The sequence below is a fragment of the Callospermophilus lateralis genome, chromosome 13, assembly GCF_048772815.1.
Source record: "Callospermophilus lateralis isolate mCalLat2 chromosome 13, mCalLat2.hap1, whole genome shotgun sequence".
NCBI lineage: Eukaryota > Metazoa > Chordata > Mammalia > Rodentia > Sciuridae > Callospermophilus > Callospermophilus lateralis.
Window position 1 is genome coordinate 67694372 of NC_135317.1, and position 23364 is coordinate 67717735.

At 34.9% G+C, this 23364-nt stretch overlaps 1 protein-coding gene across 3 annotated transcripts in view; it reads left to right on the forward strand.

Annotated features, from left to right (window-relative positions):
• Positions 1–23364, forward strand: part of Ush2a (usherin) — a 724044-nt gene that overhangs the window by 485864 nt on the left and 214816 nt on the right. For all 3 annotated transcript variants that reach the window (XM_076831652.1, XM_076831654.1, XM_076831653.1), the window contains 3 exons: positions 9933–10267; positions 11364–11486; positions 19782–19945. In XM_076831652.1, coding sequence (XP_076687767.1) covers positions 9933–10267; positions 11364–11486; positions 19782–19945 — 622 coding nt within the window. The remainder of the gene's footprint in view (positions 1–9932; positions 10268–11363; positions 11487–19781; positions 19946–23364) is intronic.

The following is a 23364-nucleotide window of genomic DNA, read 5'->3' on the forward strand; positions in this document are numbered from 1 at the left end:
GCTTAGCTTAACCACCACGTCAGATTTAAATAGATCAGAAAATGAGAAGAGATGGGAAAATACAGAGAAACAGATTAGATATTAACAAAAGTTCCAATCATCAATATTCTGATTTTTTAAAAAAGATCAAAGAATCGAAAGAATAGGGAAAGAAAGAAAAACCGCATATTCCTGATGTATCTAGAAAGCGTTCAATTACTCGCCTCATTCTTTTGGGAATGAACTCTAGAGAACAGGATAACTACCATTGTTTTGGCTGGCATACAAACTTCATTCAAGGGAAATTAGTGTAACCAAACAGGAGGGAGTTTTGTAGCTTAGAAGCCTCTTTTGTGTAAATACACACATGCTTCCATGGATTCAGTCTTGTACCACTGCCAAAAGCATTGGTACAGTAGCTTGCTCACCAGAGCACAAAACAAAGGACATTTGCATAACAGCAAAGTTCATCTGTTGGAATTATTGCTTGGATCTCTGTTGTGTGCTCTCTTTCCCCCACCAAAGGCAAACACTAGGTGATGCTAAATAGTGCAAATTGCTGAAGAAATTTAATTTAACCTACAAACTAAGGGCTGTTTTAAGAAGTCTTTATTAGTTAGATTCAATAGAAAACTGGTTAAAGCAATCTACCTTTTTTGATAGGCATATCAAAAGTATATAGACTTCTGTTTTTAAACATTCAAAGGAAAATAATTTTTAAGCATAGGTTTATGATATATACCAAGTCTATAATATGAATTTGACATTTTTAAGAATTGCTCTTCACTCAAAAACAACAACAACAACAACAAAAAAAAAAAACTAGAGTTATTAATCATTTCAGAAATGAAGTTTCTTTTCAATCCTGAGGGAATTTTGCAAAAATTTTGTGACAGTACCAATCGATAGGATGCAACATAACAAACATAGCCCTTCACAAAGGCAAAGCTACATAATGGACATTGTTCTGGATTCTTTCTAACAAAAATTTTATAACTAGGCCTTGCTGATGGTGGCAGATCTGAAAAAGAACAAGTATTTTCAGAAGAATAATAACTCAATGCACAATGGTACTTGATTCAGCAAATATAAACAATGATAAAAAGTATCTGGAACAAGTTGCCCGGATTTTTCTTTATTTTTTCTCCTCTTCTGATTTTGTAATATCATCCAGGAACGAAACAATATACATGCCTTGTCACATTGCTAGAGAAGTTTAGATTAGCTTGGCTATGGGGGATGAATTACAAGGGCAATCCCCAGAGGCCCACAGAGTGGTGGCAATCCCAGATGAGTGATCTAAAAGTTCCTAAGAAGGCCCTAGAATATAAAGATATGATACCCTAGCTTTAACTTCTTTAAAAAGTTATTTTTAAAAGGGCTGCATCTGGGATGACCTTTTTGCAGGCAGAATTCAAAGGCAGTGCAGGGTATCATATGGGAAAAGACAGGACCTGCAGGGGTATATGTATGATTCTTCTGGTCTGTCTCCCTCCTCTTATAAAGCCACCAGTATTCCATAATGGAGGTTCTATGCTCATGAATTTAGCTAATTCCAATCACCTCCTGTAGATTACACCTCTTTACATCATACTCAGCTTATGATTCCACCCTTAATACTTCACTGTGGGGATTAGATTTTAATGTGAGCTTTTGGAGGCAGCAAAGGGTATTCAAGCCATAGGATCACCTAGTTCTTTTCATTTTCACACAGTGTGTCTATAAGAATCCAGTCTGATGCGGAAGAAAGAGAAATGACCCAAACTCATGCCAACTAAAATATAAATTCAAAGTAAAACATTAGTAAGTATAAAAAGAGGTGATGTGACTTGGCTTAGACATGAATATCAAGAAAGGATAACTGGAGGGCAGAGTAGATCAAAATCACATTCTTACAATCTGATTACAAGGAAAATAATTATGTAATCTCAAAGAAATGGTGTTATCTAAAAAAGAAAAAAGAAAAGAAAGACAGGCACTTTTATTTGGTCATGAATTTCTTAAGAAAATTTATTTTATTTTATAAACTTGGTAAAAAGTCTCTCTACTAATACTGAAAAAGGTAAGTCAATAAACTAGAGTAACTTCACAAATGAATACAGATCCAAACTTCTAAAAAAATGTTTGCAAATTGAATTAGGCCATTGGATATTAAAAGAATGATATACTGGGACAAATTTGATTTGATTCCAAAATTTTAAAGATGTCTCAAATGTATTAACATACTTCTTACACCAATTAATTAAAGGAGAAAGTCCATTTTAAATGAATAATTGCAGAAAAAGCATTTATAAGAATTAGCAGTCATTTCTAACAAAAATGCAAAGTAAAATCAGAAGAGAAGAAAGATATTTAAATAGGATAAAGTCAATATGCAGATTGTTGTGTGGAGCTATTGGTTCAACTGAGGATAAATAAGAAAGACAATGCAGAAATATCTAAGCTGAGATGCAGCAAATAAAGCTCATTTACAGTAATGTCACAGGCCCCTAAACCCTGATGTTCCCGCTTGTCTTCTCACAGTTAAAGCAGAGTAAAAGAGAGCATGCCTGTGGTTCTCAACTCCTCTCAGCTGGAAGGGTCCTCAGTTCAGCTCAGACAGGCAAAGCCACTGCCTAGACCTGTGCACCATGAGAAGCAATAGTGTCACCTTGACCACATCCAGTCCTCATGTTGCTCTGCTGTGTACACTTAGTGCCAGTTATTTACAGGTCTGATAATAAACCAAAGTCAAAGGAGTTGAGTCTTAAGTCATTCTCACTGGTTTTTAAATATGGGCTGATTTTTTGATATCTGCTTAAATCAAACCAAAAGTAAAATTATTATAAATATTTTACAGAAGAAAATAATAATGAGAACTAATACTTACCAAATTTATACTGTGTCCAGGAATTGCTCTCAATGAATCCTTAGCACAACCTTGCCAGACTGATTTCATCAGTATCCCCATTTCACATACAGGAAAAATGAGAATTGAGAGATTAAGTAGCCTGCCAAAAATTACATGACAAATAACCTGGAGATTCACACCCATGCAATATGGCCCTGAACTTTAAACTACTTCTTCATAATGCAATATGTGGAGACTACACCCTCTTCCTGGAAAGAAGGAAGAGTTAACATAGAAACTTATATCATTCAATTCAGAATGCCAATGATGGTTTTGTTTCATTTTCTTTCAAACTGGAATGATGATCTTTAAGTATAAATACAAGATTAGTTGGAAATATTCAGAAGAAAGTTATAGAATAAATGAAAACTGAAATGATATTTACTTTACAGCATAGACTTTAAACTACTGAATAACAACCTTAAAAATAGGCAACTGGAGTGATATGAAATCTTAGTTTTGATTTGCATTTCTCTAACTGCTAGAAATGTAAAACTACTCTAAGATTGCATCTCACTCCAGTCAGAATGGCAGCTATTAAGAATACAAACAACAATAAGTGTTGGCGAGGATGTGGGGAAAAAGGCACACTCATATATTGCTGGTGGGACTGCAAATTGGTGCAGCCAATCTGGAAAGCAGTATGTAGAATCCTTGGAAAACTATGAATGGAACCACCATTTGACCCAGTTGTCTCACTCCGAATGACTTAAAAACAGGGACACCCCCACATCAATGTTTATAGCAGCACAATTCACAATAGCTAAACTGTGGAACCAACCTAAATATCCTTCATAAGATGAATGGATAAAGAAAATGTGATATATATATATATATATATATATATATATATATATATATATATATATATATACAATGGAATATTGTTCAGCCTTAAAAGAGAATAAGATCATGGCATTTGCATGCAAATGGATGGAGCTGGAGAATATAAGACTAAGTGAAATTAGCCAATTCTCTCAAACCAAATGCCAAATGATTTCTCTAATTTAAGGATGCTGATTCATAATATGCTGCATTGGTGGGGCGGATTAAAATGAACTCTAGATAGGGCAAAGGAGATGGAGGGGAAGGGGAGGTAGGAAAGATGGTGGAATGAAATGGACATCATTACCCTAAGTACATGTATGAAGACACAAAAGATGTGACTCTGTGTACAAACAGAGATATGAAAAATTGTGCTCTATATGTGTAATATAAATTGTAATGCATTCTATTGTCATATATAACTAAATTTTTTAAAAAAATTTAAAAACACTAAAAACATCCTCTGATTCAAACTAGAAAAAAAAAAAATAGGCAAATGCTCAAATGGTCATTGGAACAGACTAGAGAATTAGAAAGAGAAGCAAGTGGGAGTTCAACTTATTATAAAAGAGGAATTTTATTTCACTGGGAATGAATGGTTTACTTTAAAAGTGATAGTGGCCAGACTGTTCATGTATAAGGAAATAAACAGATCACTCTATCACACTATACACTTAAATTTCAACAAATTTAATATTTAAAGTTAGTGTTATAAAATAGAAGGTTTAGAAGAAAATAAAGGAGCACTTTATGTTCTAAAGTAAGAAATCCCTTTAGAAAAAATGAAATTAGATAGCTTTAAAAGAAAAGATAGTTATATGTTGCTAGAAGATGATATGATTATTTTTACAATGCATAAGAACCCCCACATGTTAAAATCTAAAGGCTACATGGAGAAAACATATCTGTATTACATTTACAAATTGATACTCTCTCCATAATATACAAATAACTTTTTATAATTTGTAATAAAACCAATTGAATAGAAACAATTTAAGAGGATACAGTCAGTAATATTCACAAAGATTTACCTTTTACCAAAGTCAGGGAAATGCAAATTAAAAAAACAAAATTGGCAAAAAATTAAAATCAATAATTTCAAGAGTTTGTGGGGACACAGATCATGGATGCTTTACTTGTTTGTTATAAAGTGAATTATCTCAACTTCTTTGGAAAGTATCAATCAATGATGGTTAAAATTAGATACATTTAACTTTTGGCATAGCAATCCTTGATACTCTATGCAATACAAAACAAATGCCATGGTATCTGTTGCATGCATTGTCAAAAATTGTTTCTGGCAGTAAAATAATGTTAGTTGGATAAGCGCTGAGTAATCTGTTTTCATTCATGAAAAGAATATTACATAACAGCAAAAAATGATAAAATGTGTCCATAATTTATTGTCTGAAAGGGATAGGAAGTAAACATTTTTTCTGTAAAAACATGAAGAAGAAAGAGATCTTATATGTGTGCAGACACATTTGCTTTGCTTGTATTCACATACAAAAAAGTGTATGTAAATACAAGTAAAGTAAATTAAAAGGGTAATTGCAACGAATGGAAAGAGGTGAGGAAGAATGTATTCTTTCTCTGATTACAAAATACAAATATAGTATTTGAAATTGGTGGCTAATATTAGTATTTCTAATGGGAAGGAGGATATTTTTAAGAATGACTCTAATTTTATTTCAATAAATATTTATTACCCACCTTACTCTGTATGAGTTTTCAGGAAATCCATTGTGAAGAGAAATTGCTATATAGAGTCAAATATTTCCACACCATTTTTTCCTCTTGTACATTCAAATCTTCTATTGGTTAATAGTCTCATAATTATGCAACCTCAGGTTGGGGGTGCAGGTTTGTAGTCGTAGAGTGTTTGCCCAGCATGGACAAGGCCTGGGGTTCCATCTCTAGCACAGCCAAAATTTAAAGAAAACAAAAGCAAACGAATTATGCAAACTTACATATAGACATAAGGGTAAGGATTGTTTATTCACCTTCCATACGAGGACCTTAGACATAGGGACTCTAAGGCCCAAAGATGTTAAGTATTTCATTCAAAGTCATACAGCTTTAATAGCATAACTCAGATCACATATCAGATAAATTTGTTCTTAACCCATCCTCAATATGTTAATACTAATCCTTGAAAATACTCTTATTCATAAGATCCTTAAATATAGCGTGATGGAATTAAAGAAGAAAGGAAGTTGGTTGCAATGTTTATACATATTATTCTTTTCAGACTTGAAGCCAATCAACGTACCTGCATGTCTTAGTTTCTGCTTAAAGTAGGGAACTTTGAAAGTATGCTTATTTTGTAGAGCTGATTTTCAGGATATGAAAGAATTGGCAAAAGATTGGGACTCCTTAAACATCTAAACAGTTATCTACCTGTCCTATTTTCTGAGAATTTACGATAACTAAACAAAGAAATGGAAATCTAAGTAATAAGAAGCCACTCAAACAAATCATTTTGATAGGCAAACTGTCTTTGAAATAAACATTTTATTTCTGGTAGGAAACCATTAATCCAACTGAAGGTTTTCAATGGGAAATTATTGTCTTAGAAAACACAACTCTTGCTTATTCATTCCAACAGCCTATTCTTTTGTCTGAATTTTTAGGGATGCAACAACATTTTATAATATTTCCTTTGTAAAGTGGACATACAATAGCTTGTGAGAAACTAAACTGAAAGCTTTAATCTCATACATTTTGGACATACTGTGGAGAGTCGGGTCTTAAACATAGGAAAGAATAGAATCCAACACTTAACTAACTAGCTTCTTAAAAACCTTGGACACGTATATTTTTAATAATGGCTTCGGGATATTTTCAGGAGGGTGATCAAATTAAATGCCATTTCTTTTAGCCTATGGTCAGTAGACCATAATGACTGTCCTTTTCCACATTGTCCAGAAAGCCATAGGTTGAGTGTTTTCTCTGATATGTAGAGAAAAAAAAGAAAGAAATAGAGGGATCTTGAGGAAAATAGAAGGTAAAACAATAGAGTTGAAGCAGGGAACCAAAGGGAAGGAAGAAAGAGAAGGAAAGGGAAAGGACTAGGGAACAAAGTTGACCAAATTATGCTATTTACATATTTACATGTATAAGCGCATGATAATCCATTCCAATTTTCTATATAACTGTAATGAACCAAGTAAAAATAAATAAAAGGAAAAATAAAAAAAGAAGAAAAAGTGTTTCATATCGTACTTCAAACATTTCTAGAAAAGTAGATTCATTTCTTCTAATTCACTACTGGCCAAAAGACACATTTTGCTTAATATATAACACTTTAGGAAATGAGAAATACAGCTAATTTCTGAATGTAAACATCTATGGAAGACAAACAGGGTTTTCCCTTTAAATGACCTTTAAATGACCATCTCCAGAGTCATTACCATCAGATCCCTTCATCTCTGCTGGTAGATACCTTATTCAAGTTTTTCCATTTTTTTTTAGTTTTTTATTTGTTCATTTTACAGTAGAATGTGCTTTGACATATCATACGTACATGGAGTATAAATTCCCATTCTTATGGTTGTACATTATGTGGAGTTTTATTGGTCATGGATTCATATATGAACACAAGAAAATTATGTCTGATTCATTCTACTGTCTCTCCTATCCCCATCCCCTCTCCCTTCCCTTATTCCCCTTTGTCTAAGCCAATGAACTTCTATTCCCATTCCCCCTTATCATGCGTTAGCATCTATGTATCAGAGAGAACATTTGGCATTTGATTTTTTGGGATTGACTTATTTTACTTAGCATGGTAGTCTCCAGTTTTATCCATTTACCTGCAAATGCCATAATTTCATTCTCCTTTTTGGCTGAGTGCTATTCCATTGTGTATAGGTACCACATTTTCTTTATCCATTTATCTGTTGAAGAGCACCTCGGTTGGTTCCATAGCTTAGCTTTTGTGAATTGAACTGCTATAAATATTAATGTGGCTGTGTCCTTCTAGTATGCTGATTTTAAGTCCTTCAGGTATATACCAAGAAGTGGTAACTGGGTCAAATGGTTCCATTCCAAGTTTTCTAAGGAATCTCCATACTGCTTTCTAGAGTGGTTGCATCAATTTTCATTCCCACCAGTAACATATGAGTGAAACTTTTCCCCCTCATTCTCACCAACGTTTATTAATACTATATCCACAATAGCTAAACAAAAAATGCATTCTACTGTCATGTATAACTAATCAGAACAAATTAAAAAAAAAAGATTCCCAAACAAAAAAATAAATAAAGATAAAAAAGTTCTGCTTTGAAATAACATGGAAATCAGGGATCAAGTTATCTGTCCTTCCAAAAGCAAAAAAACACAACCCAAAATACACTCATGAGTCACTTAAAGACTGGGCAACATTCTGAGAAGTGCCTTGTTTGGCAAGTGTCATTGTGAAGACATCAAGAGTGTGCTAAGGCAGCTGAAGCAGTTCAAGTTTTATTTTATGAAGGCTTTTTTCTCAGCCTCAATACTAAGTTCCAAATCAATTCACTGTTAGCTCAACTACTAACAGACTGTCTCCCAAGTTTTCATTCATTCAACTGTGGCCAAACCCTGCTCTGAGCTCTCAAAATATTCTTGTTTAAAAGGGCAGGGAAGTCATGAATCCCTCACCTGGATCAGGTTGAATTTAACAGTAGCAGCGCTTCCTCTTTTTTTTTTTTTTCATGAATGTTACAAGTACTAGGAAGCCTCCGGAGCTTGAGCTTGACTCGTTTTCCAAGTTCACAGAGAGCACTGCACCTCCAAAAGCAAACAGAACTCTATGTCACTTTGCAATCTTTGCTTGCTTTAGGTTCCTTTCTTGAGTCTTTTTTGCATGCAGCAAATCCTGTGTAGTCATAGGAGCACATCTGAAACTACTCTTCATTCCAGCATCTCTTCTTAGAATCCTCCAAGAGGCTCTTAGTTTTAATGGTGACTTCAGGCCAGGTAGCCAGTGTTGAAGAAATATTTGTCCTTTGTCAATTATGAATTGCTGTAGTAATCAGCAGGCCACTGCTCAGTGGGGTATGGGGGGTGGGCAGGGGAGTCTGTTTTGTTGCAATCATCAGCAAGAATGTTCTTATGAAAATCTCAGGTCATATTCCTCTGGAGGAAACGTTTTGTCTTTGACTTAAGATAGAAAATTTTGGTCAGTCCTTCTCTATTTTAAGTTTTCTATTTCTTTCTCAACTTAAAATAACTGAGAAAAAAAAATCTAATTAAATGAGAGCCACTCAAATAAATCATTTTGATAGGCAAGCCATTTCTGAAAGAAACATTTTTCTCCTGAGAAACTCTAATTTTAATTAAAAGTTAATTTCTTTCTTACTTTGGTTTTATGTATAGTCATAAATAGAGATAACATATCATCCTGTTGAAATCTGTCTTTAATGACTTCAAAATAAATATATACTAAGGGGTTTTTAATTCATGTACCTGAATTTTAGGGCCCTTTTTCTCCGCCAAAGCATTAGTGTGTTATTACTACACTCTGCCAAAATGTAGCTGGAAAAGAAATCTTAGGCATTACAATAATTCTATTACCAAATGTTGTTAATTTTTTTAATGATGCACAAGTTCATGTGTTAGATAAATAAAACCAGCCTTGGATTGTCGTTTTAAAAAAGCTCTCTGACTATTCTCTATCCCTGGACATAGGGATAGAGAATAGACATAGACATTGCTTTACTTGCTAAATTCCATACAAATAAGATCCAAGAACTCAATTGTGCATCCTCAGAAAATGCAAATAATGACTTATCTTTCCCCATCCTACAAGGAAAAGTGATTTATATAGCATGTGCACTAACATTCAAAACAAGAGAGTTCTGATGTTTCATATAATTGAGTTATAAACAAGAACACTATCAAATCCTGCCACTGTCCTACTGATGCCTGCGGATGTGTGAATTTTCTCCGTGTGCTTGCTCTGTGTCCTTCAGGACACCCACAGCGGAGATGAATCACTAAGGTGTGTATTGATGTGACAGTCCTAGAAAGTATCAAGACTAAAAGCCAAGCCCAGGAAACAGCATTCCATTTACTTCCTGGTGTACTGCTAATTGATCCCAAACCCTTCATTACTGTCTAGTACAAAGGCTAAGTAGAAAGCAGTCACGTGGAAAGCGACTTCACTGAGAACAGGCAAAGCCAAATCCTAGGCCTTGTGAACTTGAGTTGCTCTGTTCCTGTGTTGTCACACTGATTCTAAGTTTATCTTCTATTTCAGGTCACTTGGAAACCTCCGCTCATCCAGAATGGAGACATACTTAGCTATGAGATCCGCATGCCCGACCCACATATCACAGTAACCAATGTCACCTCTTTGGTGTTAAGTCAATTAGTTACTCACCTGATTCCTTTCACCAATTATTGTGTCACGATTGTTGCTTGCTCAGGGGGTAACGGGTATCTAGGAGGGTGCACAGAGAGCTTACCTACCTATGTTACCACAGACCCCACTCTACCTCAGGAAGTGGGTCCATTGTCTGCGATTCCACTAAGTGAGTCTTATGTTGGAATTTCTTGGCAGCCAACATCCAAGCCAAATGGACCCAATTTGAGGTAAGAGAGTTTAGATTTTGGCATGGTGCTACCTCTCAAAAAATTAGGGGAAGAATCTTTAACTTTTGGGATTTTTTTTGGAGGAAGGGGGGCTACTGGGGATTAAACCCAGGGGCATTTAACTACTGAGTTACATCACCGGCCCTTTTTATTTATTTATTTTTTTAATTTTTTGAGTCTTGCTAGGTTGTTAAGGCTGGCCTTGCACTTATGATCCTCCTGCCTCAGCTGGTATTTCAGGTGTGCACCACCATACCTGGTTAAGAAACTTTTACTTACAACTGAACATAAGAACTAATTTCTTATTGGGTATCCCATCCCTCTGGCCCTCTCATTCATAATAATCATTCAACATCATATTGGATATCTTGACTTATATGAAACCACAGAATCATCATAATATTGAGAAGATCTGAAAACCCTTGAAATTGTGATTATTGTTCTATAAGGATTCTCTTCATGATCTTCCTCTTGATTTTCAAGTGTATTTTTATTCTAAGTTAGGCAATGCTGATGCATATTCTGCATGACACAGTTGCAGAAACACATCTCAGAATTCTAAAGGGAAAGCTACAATTCTTTGGCACACTATTACTATCGGAAAACTTGTAAAATGTGCAGTCAGGGATATAGATAAGATGAAAGAAAAGAGTTGTGATTCTAAAATGGCTTTGTTGTAACCTGAACTTGATTCTTGGCTAAGAATACAGAGTTAATAATAGTATCATTGTTTATAAAATATTGATAGTAGAAATTTTAAGAAATCATTAACTTGGTAAGCTTTCTGTATTTCTACTAAGTGTGAAACCAGCAATAAAGATTTGGCAAATCTGACATAGAAAAAATCTAAAAGGTTATCATTCTTGTGATAGTCATACAATATGAATGTAGCTGATTGTTTCAAATGAAATGAATATATGATACTAGAGCCAGAAAAAAAATGTCTATCTGAAAAAATATTTAATGGTAAACTTAAGATATTATTCTTTATGTTTGAATGCATGCATCACACACACATACCATGAAAAAAACCCTGATTTTTGGTAATAACATTAGTTGAGATAATCCTGATGTTCCTGCTTGTCTTTTGCTTTAGATATGAGCTTCTGAGACGTAAAATTCAGCAACCACTTGCATCAAATCCCCCAGAAGATTTAAATCTGTGGCACAATATTTATTCAGGAACTCAGTGGTTTTATGAAGATAAGGGTCTTAGCAGGTGAGATTACAAAAACTATAAAAACAAATGCTGGCATTTAGTTTGGGGCATGTTGAACAGTTCAAAGTATCTTAGTGTCTTCATTGTGTGAGCACGTTATCAGTTGTGCAATGGAATATGTTTGGTTATTATCTGTGGCATTAATCATCGAACCGTAACAGTCAGCATGTTTAATGTTTGCCATCTTAGCTGCATGCTTAAAATAAGCCTTTGAAGTCAAATTTGTAGATGTTTGAGCCTTAACCTATTGCCTTTGTCACAACACTCTCAAGATGTGAAACTTCATAGGGGGATTTGGAAATATTGAATATATATATAAAACTGTAAATTAGTGGACACTTAGATGCTTGCCATTTCTGAGAACTAATTGGTTATAAGTCATTGACTCAGTCCATAGGAAATTATCTAGTGAACAGCATTGAGACTTGAAAGAATTTAATAAAGAGTTCAAAGAAATTAAGAAATGGTCAAACAGGTGATGTTAGTGATGTCATTTCTACTTGGTAGAACTAAGAAGTCCCAAGGTTCTGTTTCATCCTGGGCTGGAGAACTAGCTTAGTGACCTCAAACAAGTCACTTAACGACTCTGAGTTTCACTTTTGTTGTCCTTAAAAATGAGGTGTTGGTGGGATTAAATGACTTCAAATTTTTCTTGGGTCTAAGCACTATAATCATATTTCTACACCTGTGAATATTACTTTATGAAAAACCTGTCAGTCATACTTCTCAGTAACTTTGTCAAGTTAGTGATTTATCCAGACCCACCACTGAATAGCTGTGTTCTGAACCCTGTCACAACTTGAGCCTGTCCTCCTACCCCTTCCTTACCAAAGCCTTTGTGTCCCAGCCACATCTGCAATACACCCAGTGCCTCCAATGGATGCCACTCGCTCACCCTGCTTCTCCCCATTGCGGAATGTTTCCATTGCCCAATGAAATCATCCTTCAAGTCTTGGCCTAGAAATTTCTTGCTCCAGAAAGTATCCCTGCCCATCATTGCTGGTTCCAGTCAGCTTCCCTTTTAGGTATTTTGTCTACCCCCTAACATAGCACCATTATTGTTGTAATGTACCAGCCTGACTGCTTGCCTGGATACTACCTTACATCATGACATCAACCACAAGATAGATTTCTCTATCTTCCAAGCCCCTCGCATAGTCCCTGGCACCTAGAAGACATCAAAACACGTGTTAAATGAAAGGCTATGCTTACTCAATCAAGGGTCATTGGTTTTTTGATTCCTTAACTACCTTAGGAATATTAATGGTAGTCTTTATTATTCTCTTTGGGGGAATGGGCCAAACTCAGGAAAAAGAATTGTGGGAAAACATAATAGATATTCTAAGATTCTTTGCCGAGAGGCAGCAATATGAAATTGTCACTTTTTAAGTAAGAGATGGTCAATTACTGGCGAATCCTTTTTATCTCAAAAATTCAACCTAAACTTTCACAGTCATTATACTATCCTCAACTATTTTTGATCTGTTATTGACTTAATTTGGCATCCCTATGTGATTATTGCTTCAGTTAAAGGAATTCATTTATTCAACAATTTATTTTTGCTTGCTATATACTGAGCCACAATGATAAGGAACAAAAGATAAATTCAGCATAGCCCTTGTCCTTGCAGAACTCATGATGTGGCTGGAGAGCCCTCCTCCCATCCCCAGGGACTGATATTTACATATTAATTGCTATCATCTCAGTTAACTTCATAGTCACCAATTTGACCCAGTAAAATCATTTAGAAAAAGTAATTTCTTATGATCTAAGAACTTTTAAGTGCCTTAAAGATAACAGTTTCCAAAATAAAGATAACCTAACATTACTGAATCTGAGTTTCAACTGTGATATATTCAGCAGAAACACAGAATAAATCTCACATAGTTAATTTTGCTTCTTCATAGAAGAAACAATAGTTTCTTAGAGAATTAGCACCAAGGCCAGAATCCTAATTGTGAAGTTTAAGTGATTCCTGTAAGAAGTCTTAATGAGAAGAACAAATCTAAAGTGTTTCAGAAAAAAAAATCCACACAAATTAAATTGGAATGTGAGCTGAAATAAGCATGCTCATGACAAATACTTCTAAAAGGGAAGTGTATATAACAAAAAGGTGCTGAAGGGATCTTTTGAGTAGCCTCATAATGCTGAATATCAAGTTTTTTTTTTGTTGTTGTTGTTGTTATTTTGTTTTTTCTTGTTAGGACTAGTGGAGTATTTTGTTGTTGTTATTATTCAAATAATTGCTACACCCTTTTAAATGGTGTATAGTAAAAACTATGCATTCTCTCTTAACATTCAAAATAAATGGCATGAGTCTTCATATTGCAAGAACTTGCTTTTTCTATCTTTCTTTCTTTCTTTTTTTGTTTCCTACCCTTCTGCCCTTAAAATTCCCAAAATGAGAGAAAACTGGAAGTTAGTTCACTGGTAGACTCTGTTTTTCTGTTTAAAGGAATCCATCTTATTTGATCAGATGCTTCGGTTGCCCTCCTGACAATGGCCAAAGACAACCAGCCCTACTGGTCAGTTAGCTGCAGTCTCCAAGTACAGAGGTAGCAGAACTGAGAAGCCATTTGGTATTGCTGCACACTTCTGTTATCGCTCCTTTATGACCCTTCCCCTTGACCCACACAGTTACCCCTTGGTATTTATTCACAAGGAATTATTTCCTGGACCCCTCCATGGACCAAAATACACAAATGCCTAAGTCCCTTATATGAAATTTTATAGAATTTGCATATAACCTACTCACATCCTTCCATATACTTTAAATTACCTCTCGGTTATTTATAACACCTAGTACAAGGTAAATATTATGTAAATATTTGTTATGCCATGTTGTTTAGGGAACAATACCAAGAAAAATAGTCTGGAAATGTTCAGTAACATATGCAATTTTTTTTCCAAATATTTTCCAGCTAAGAATTGGGGGTGTAGCTCAGTGATAGTGTACTTGGCTAGCATGCATGAAGCCCTGGATTCAAGTCTCACAGTGGGAAAAAAAAAAAACATTTTCTTCAGATATTTTTCCATCCATGATTGGTTAAGTCTGAGGATGTGGAACTTTGAGATGTAGAATACCAACTGTATTTATCTGTTTTATCCATTTGACTGTCTGATGTTTTTAATAATTTTTAAATTGAATTCAACTAATTTTAGGGGGAATATGTAATTTTCTAATCTCCCCAGATTCTACCATTCCCTACTTACTTCTTAACTGACATCTACATAAATAAAGGGAATATTGAAGTATTTCTTTCCCATCTTGGCTTTTTATTTTTATAGCTACATTTAGAGTTCACTTTTAAATGGCGGTTTTCCTGAAAAAATTAACTAAAGATTTACTGGGCATTTCTTTATTAATATATTTGTGAGAGTAAATATAAATTGAAGTCAATTTTCCTGTTCAAGTGGTCTATTTGGTTAGTTATGTGTTTATAATATATAGAAAAATACACCAATTTAATGTAGGATATGCTGAAATTCAAGTTATTCTAATAGTTTCTGTCTTCCTTTTCTATCTACCTACACAAAACAGAATATTGAACCAATTATCCAGATAATTTAATTCAAACAAAAATACTTATTGTTGTTAAAGGACAATTCTTTCTGAATTGCGCAGGCAGTGTCCGCATTGCTGAATTGTGCTCTGCTGTGTAGACAGGGACAGACTCAGTGAAACGGCAGGTTTATACTACTTGTCAGTTTCAAACTTTTCTTCCTAAATAATTCTGTGCCAAGTGGCCAAGTTATGGTTGTTGGGGGAACCATAACTTTGAGTTTCCTGACACTTTCATCACTGGGAAAATCTGGCGTACGTGCCGTTATTGTGTGATGCTGTGGATGTGAGCCGGGCTGGGTTTAACAAGAGGGCTGTGACCTCCTTCATTTAAGCGTCAATCTCCCCTTACCGTCTTCAGCAACTAATGCTGCCCTGGTTCTTCAGTGAGCTGATAAAACTGCAGAAAACAAGTTTTTTTTTTTTTGCTCTGGATTTTTAAAAGGAAGAATGAATATGAGAAATAGTAGATTTTGTTCTATTTCAGGGAAAATATTGACTTGCTGATAATCATAACACAGCTGTCATTAAGTTTATAAAAGGAGATACGTTCCAACCTCTGCTCCTTCCAGTTATTTATAAATTCCTCTGAGTATTTCTTCTGTAGTAAGAGTTTTAATAAAGACTTCCATGTAATTCCTCAAGAACCTGCTGATAGTATTGCCTTTAAAAGAAAGCATTCAAAATTAGCACATTTTCATCTTATTTTCAAAGAAAGGTTAGACTTGTTTTTTTTACATTCAAATGCTTGAGTTAAATATATGATACATTTATCAAACATTTAAACTATACATTTATCATATATTTAAATTTGAACTCTTTAGGTTTAAATCATATGATTGTAGATTCTAATATGCTATTTTAGCTTACTAAAATGAAAGTTTTTTCAAGTCCTAAAAAAGGATGCAGTTTCTGTGGGAGAAACCATTCAGAAGAATAATGCTTTTGTTCTGCCCCTGTGTAAGGAGATTAAGTGTACACAGATGACATTTTTCTGCTTTTCTAATATGGAGAGAATGGGAGAGTTCTGTAGCATGCATTCCTGTGATATAAATACATCCCATTTGGTGCTATTAAGAAGTTAGCCTTGCACTAAGGGAAAGTGAATAGAGGGACAGCCTTCTCCCATGACTACCAAGAGGAAGTTGATCTTTTTAGTTTCTTTCTTAAAGTTGTGTTTGGGAACAAAAACCAATTTCTGTCAACATCGGTATGAGATCTCATAGCAGTGTACTTGATTCAAAATGAGCCAAGATGTATCTATTTCATATTCACATTAGATTAGTAGAATCACAATCCTTTCTCCACTGGGATGTTTTTCATTGCTCTTAATTTTCCTGATACTGTCTTTTTCTAATTGTCTTCATGTTAAATGTTAATTCATGAAAAATGAGCCTCTAAATCTGAAAAGATGCAGCTCGTCATAGGATTTTCCCCCCTAAAGTCTTTCTGTTTCTTTTCTGTATTTATGACGTAGTAGAACAGAGGCAGAAATTGCAATAAAATTATTTTAGTTGTGACATTCTGGTAGCATAGGTACAGAGAGCTACAGAAACAATAGTGACAACTTTCACTCACCATCTAAAAAGTATTGTATAAAAACTTTTGAGTGTGATAAACATTGTCCTTCCATCCCAAAGCGAAAAATCTACAGTAACATGTTTGGAATCAGTAAATAAGAGGTTTGAAGACCACATACTTGACATCACTGGAAGCTTTTAACAACTGCTGATTTAAGCAATGGAAAGAGTATTAGGTTATCATTTGTTTGCTTACTTATTAGTTCCCACAAAGAATGTGAGGGTAAAGAACACTGAAATACAAGGTTTCTCAAGTCCTTGTCTGTGTGAGATTGAACTCAAGCATACTTGGAGTTGTGGCAGATAGGAGGAAGTTAGTGAAAGAGGCAACTAAACAGCCTGCATTTTCAGAAGCATGATTTATATTGGTGACAACATTGACACATGAATTCTGTTAGGACATCAATAAAGTTGACACATTTTTAATTCTGATGAAAATAACCAGAGGCATTCTGCAGCTGCACTGAAGAATTTTATTGGCGTCCCAAACACTTCGGACCCTCCCTTTCCAGATGTAAGCCTTCACACATTTTGCCCTGGAATAACACCTTTAACTGAACAAATGTCTTCACTGTCATCAAAATCTAGCCCAAATGTTACCTCCCCTGTTAAGACTTCCCTGAATAGGTAAGGTTGAAGTTGGTGCTCCATCCAATGTGCATTCCATGAAAAAGAAGTAAGTCAGGGCTGGGAATATAGCTCAATTGGTAGAATGCTTGCCTAGCATGCACAAGGCCCTGAGTTCAATCCCCAGCATCACACACACACACAAAATGAAATAAGTCAATAAGTATTTTAGATGTTCTCATTTATTAACACATTTCTATAAAAATTTATTTGTATTGTGACTTTAGGAGGACAGATATCATCTGGCACATTACTAGTATTCAATAAATATTGTTTGAACAAATAAATAAATAAAGTGATGGTTTGTCAAACAGGGAAAAGCAATATAATCTGTTTTCAATATTTTTCCAAAGAAGAACTTTGCTATGTTTTACTAGAGATTACTTCTCTATAGGAGAAGTAAATTTTTATGTCACTAACTTACCGAATTATATATGACTTAAAATTTATGTGTAGCTATGAAACTATGAGTAATTGTTAAATTTAGTAGCTATGAAATATTTGTTCATCCATTTATAAAATTATCTGTTCAGTAAATAAACAGATTAAAAACTGTGTCATGTTAGCAAAATTTAGTGTACTAATTCATTTGAGTAATTACAACCAAACCTTTAGATGAGTATTGTCCCGTAAGTAAAATTTTATTAAATATTGTCTTTTACAAGGAAAATACCACAGTAATATCTATGGCACAACAAAGTTAACATTTGCTATGCTAGAGGGGGTCTGCAGGATGGTCTCAATTATAATACTCAGATATACCTGAATTGGCCTACAAATACTTGATTTGACTGGTTGTATAAGATTTCAAAAGCTGTTTCTCATATGGTTGGAAATGAAATATTCTTCAATACATCCCTAGTGAACATATTACTATTTAGAGAAGAAATTAATTGATATATATAATAAGTTTTGACATGAGTATATGATGTCAACTGATCTAGCAATTTTTTCCAAAAGAATTCTTTTATTAATTAAATGGCATATTTCACTTGATAGCAAAAATCAACACCTAAGTCCATTTAAAAAGCAGTATATACAGTGCATGGAAAAAACATTCCAAGTCAACTAACACATTCTTTTTTGAAATGAAGTGGTGAAATATGAATCAATATATACATATAGATAAGTCATAGGTATATATTATTACCAAATAAAGATGGTTTTAGATGTAATGAAAATAGTGTAATTTAGCATTTCATTTAAGAGCATGTGAGATCATATTTCCTTAAAAGTTTAACTTCACAAGTGAAATTTGAAAAGACAGATGCATGGCATCAAGTGAAATGTCTACTGATTTCTAAATTAAATAAAATAATGGACAGTGGAAAGGATCTAATATTGGGAATGAGGAAGTCATAAAATATATTGTATTATAGCAAAGACATAGAAGAAAAATTCAAATATTGTAGGAAAATTTAGACATCCAGACTCTATCTAAATTCCTTTAAGCCATTTCATGGAATAAAATATAAGTATTTTGCCCAGGAAGAGAGCTAATAAAGCCAAGGTCATCAGTTCAATTCCCATGTGTGCACCATTAGCTTTACTTCATTCCATTGTCACAGACCTGCCACCCTCTTAACCCTGACTCACCATCCTTCATGTTCTTACTGGTGGTTGCAAAGGAAATTTGGCTGGACTGTTTGGATGTATAAGCAAAAAAGTATGTCCCTCTGCTAGAAAGATAACTCAAAGAACAAGCCCCAGTGGTATGATATCATCTAGGTATGGACAGACAAGATTTTTACTTTGTTATCATCATCATCATCATCATCATCATCATCATCATCATGCTGGCAGTATAGCATTCTGGTCAGAAAAATTGGTGGCTTTACTCTATCATTGATTTAATATATGACTTGGAATGTCCTCCTTGAATCACATCACCATGTCCAGTTTTCTCCTTCTGCAAAGTAATATTCATTATTCACTGCAGTGACCCCAGCTCAAACTATAGCCAAACACAGCTCATGGTAGCAAAACTCTCAGCAGGAGAATGTTGTATACTTTGGTCACAGTTAGGATTTCATTTAGGGGTTTATCTGTCTGCCAATGAGATTATGGGAAAGAAATGGAGGTATAGGAAGAAAATGGTGATGAGGAGGCTGATATTTGAAAATGGATGTGTTTCCCAAAAGAAGAGCATGAAACTCTCCATATCGAATTGAGATAGAAAGCTGGCAGGTCGCCAGATTCATAATTGTATCTTGAATTGAGCTGAAATGCTCTTCACTTTGGAAAACAATAAGAATGTGAAAACAATAAATCACATTTTTTAAAAGAGTGGTATTTGCTTAGCATTCCTAATAAAATATTTCCCCAACACCTGGGTAAGTTTGGAGAGTTACAAAAATAATGATGTTTTATGTAAGGAGGAAAAAAGTAAATAGTGTGTTTTCTAGGTGGAAAAGGAAACCTGAACATTTTATGGAAGGCAAAAAGGAAACCCTGAAATTATGTATTCTGTTTTCTATAAAATGCAAATTTCTATGCTTTTTTCTTTTATAACAAAACAATCTTTAGGTTTACAACCTATGGGTATAAGCTCTGTGTACACAACAGTGTCGGTTTTACTCCAAGCCAAGAAGTGACTGTGACGACATTAGGTGGTCTTCCAGAGAGAGGAGCCAACCTCACCATAAGTGCTCTCAACCACACAGCCATTGATGTGAGATGGGCTAAACCAAGTAAGTAAGCTCCTCATGCTCTGTTCCCGCTTCGTGTGTTAATACCCAAAGGAATTAAAAATGGACACATTAGAGTAGATTATGCTAAGTGAAGCTAGCCAATCCCTTAAAAACAAATGCCAAATGTCTTCTTTGATATAAGGAGAGTAACTAAGAACAGAGTAGGGACGAAGAGCATGAGAAGAAGATTAACATTAAACAGGGATGAGAGGTGGGAGGGAAAGGGAGAGAGAAGGGAAATTGCATGTAAATGGAAGGAGACCCTCAGGGGTATACAAAATTACATACAAGAGGAAGTGAGGGGAAAGGGGAAAAATATAAGGGGGAGAAATGAATTACAGTAGAGGGGGTAGAGAGAGAAGAGGGGAGGGGAGGGGGGGAGGGGGGATAGTAGAGGATAGGAAAGGCAGCAGAATACAACAGACACTAGTATGGCAATATGTAAATCAATGGATGTGCAACTGATGTGATTCTGCAATCTGTATACGGGGTAAAAATGGGAGTTCATATCCCACTTGAATCAAAGTGTGAAATATGATATATCAAGAACTATGTAATGTTTTGAACAACCAACAATAAAAATTAATTAAAGAAAAAAGAAACAAAAACTAAAAAGTCAAGGTCCATGTGCTATTCTACTTCTTCATTCTTCTTGGACTAGCTCGCCCTTCCTATATTCCCTTTGGATGAGGAATGTAGTTTCTGTCACTATAGAAATGTGATAGATAGTTGATAGTGTGATAGAAACGTCTTTGCAATAACTTGATGCAATGTAGGGCTAGGTACCTCTATACAGAGAGCTCAGTCCCCCCATCTTGAAATATGTTACTCATTAGCAAGAACCACTTAATTAGATTGCAATAATGGGCCATATTTTTCTGAGTGAATCATCGTCAGTGCTGATTATGGACAGAATTTCTGCTTAATTCAAAAAACAAAGCCTAGACATCATCACTGGACTCACTTTAATAATGTAAGGTCTGACCTTCACCTTAATGAAAACACTTCTTTACAGGTGTTTGGAAGACCTCAAGGAGAGATCTAATCTGTTCCGGTAACTTTGGAATAACTGAAATTTCTAAGCTCCTTGGTCAGAGAAGTAGTATTTAATGTCTGATCTATAAATTTATGGTGATCCATTATGATAATCAGGAAAAATAGAAAAATAATCCTGAATCTACTATGGAAATATATGTTGTACTCATTCTTACAGGTATAATGTGAGATTTGGCAAATGGTGGGATCAAACCTTGTTGGAATATTTCCGAATGTTGAGAAATATTTGCAAAGCTCAATTAAAATATTTGTTTTATGAAAGAAAACTATGCCCACTAGGGTAACATCTATTATCATATAAAAAGATGTAAAGTTACCACTGGTTGGACCATGTAATTATATTAACCATGTAATTTTGGTCTATCCTTGAGTTTTGTTACAACCTAAAAAAAAAGAATGCTTCATTTAGAAATCTGAGTTCACTGGCTTCAGTGATATCACTTGTGATATTAATTGTGAACTAAAACCAGTATTTGATATCATAAATTGCAAAGTGAAATCAGCAATTGTATTTAGTCAGCTATCTGTCACTTTGATAAAATACCTGAAATAAATCAATCTATAAGGAAGAATTTATTTGGGGTCATGGTTTCAGGGGTTTCGGTGCATAGTCAGTTGGCTCTGTTGCTTTGGGGCCTGTAGGGAGGAGCACATGGCAAAGGAAGCTATGCTGTTCATGGCAGTCAGAAGGCAAAGTAAGAGGGCTGGGGATGTGGTTCAAGCAGTAGCGCGCTCGCCTGGCATACGTGTGGCCCGGGTTCGATCCTCAGCACCACATACAAACAAAGATGTTGTGTCTGCTGAGAACTAAAAAAATAAATATTAAAATTCTCTCTCTCTCTCTCTCTCTCTCTCTCTCTCTCTCTCTTTAAAAAAAAAAAAGGCAAAGTAAGAGACAGGAAAGGACCAGGGTCCTGATACCCCTTAAAGAATATGGCCCCAGTGACTTAACTTCCTTTCACTAGGCCCCATCCCCTGTAGGTTCCAATACTTCCCACCAGTGCCACTGGCTGGCCAGCAAACCTTGAATGCATGGGCTATGGGGCGACATTCCAGATCTAAGCTGTAATAGTACTGGTTACCCTGATCTAAGTTGCCCCCAAATAATCCACTTTTGCAAAAACAAAACAAAACAGAACACACTAACTCTAGGGTTTTCGTAAGGTTAAAAGTTTCAAATGATCTGATGGGAGCTCTTAAACTATTTCAATAGAAGAATATAAGTTAATTGATCTTACAATTACTCTCTGAAATGCCCCTGGGAAAAATATAAAGTTTTGACTGGAGGTGCATTTTTGTGTTTATTTTCACTTGTCTCCCTCTTCCTTTTTGCTCTGCCTGATTCATCTGAAAAGCCTCCTCATAAAGGTAGGCTCTCCCCCTTCACCTGACATTTGAATACTTCAGTGAAGATCCGGCTGCTGAATTTTCACCAATATAGGTCCTTTAGGTTATAATTGCATGCCTGAAGTAAGTGTGCTTATAAAAACTGACAAACCTAATAGATCTGAAGCAGCTCGCTGAAGTTTCATTACCTTAGTAATCTGAACCTCTGACCTTCGGGATGTAGGTAATGCAATCTGCTGTTATTTCCATTCATACCTTAGAAATTTTTCAGATAACTATTTGTGAGCACAAAGGTTAACTCTCAGAAGAGGGTCAGCTCTGTGAAAGCATGTTGCATTATCTTTGTCTTCCTTTGTGCAACCTGCTATCTTAAGTAAATTAACTAGTCACTCCTCTATGAAAGGGTCATCGAGTTTTTGCAACTTTAATTTTAAATTGTTTCTTGATTGGTAGAAAGATATTGGCACGTAGCCTACAATGCTGAACAGTGCAAAACTACAATTGAACATACCTTGCAGTGGAAAATCATAGGAATAAATTCATGAATATTTACTTAATAAAAATTGCCTTTCAAAAATTATAAAATGTGTATTTAAAAACATTTTTTCTTTACTATGACTCTCCATATGTACACCTCATTTTGGTAACAAAATGTTTCTGATAAAATTTTATCAATGACAGAGTGATAGGGATAGGTTCTAGAAAGTTTTAGAAGAACCAGTTTTAAATATCAACATCACATATGTGATGTCATCTGAGGTTAAAAACATCCTTTTATTTAATTTTCTTTTTATGGGCAGCACAACACTGGCCATATTTCTTTCCTTCATGCTCCATGTATATTTTGCCTACAGTATTTGAAAAAGTAGTATTTTACCACCATTCAACAATTAGAAGATTTCACATAAAGATAATGATTTGGGGATTTACTTGAAAAATCCAATGCTTGAATGAAACACTCCCCGCATTTCTGAAAGGAAACCAGTTGGAACTGGAAAAAGAGGCTGCCCCTTTAG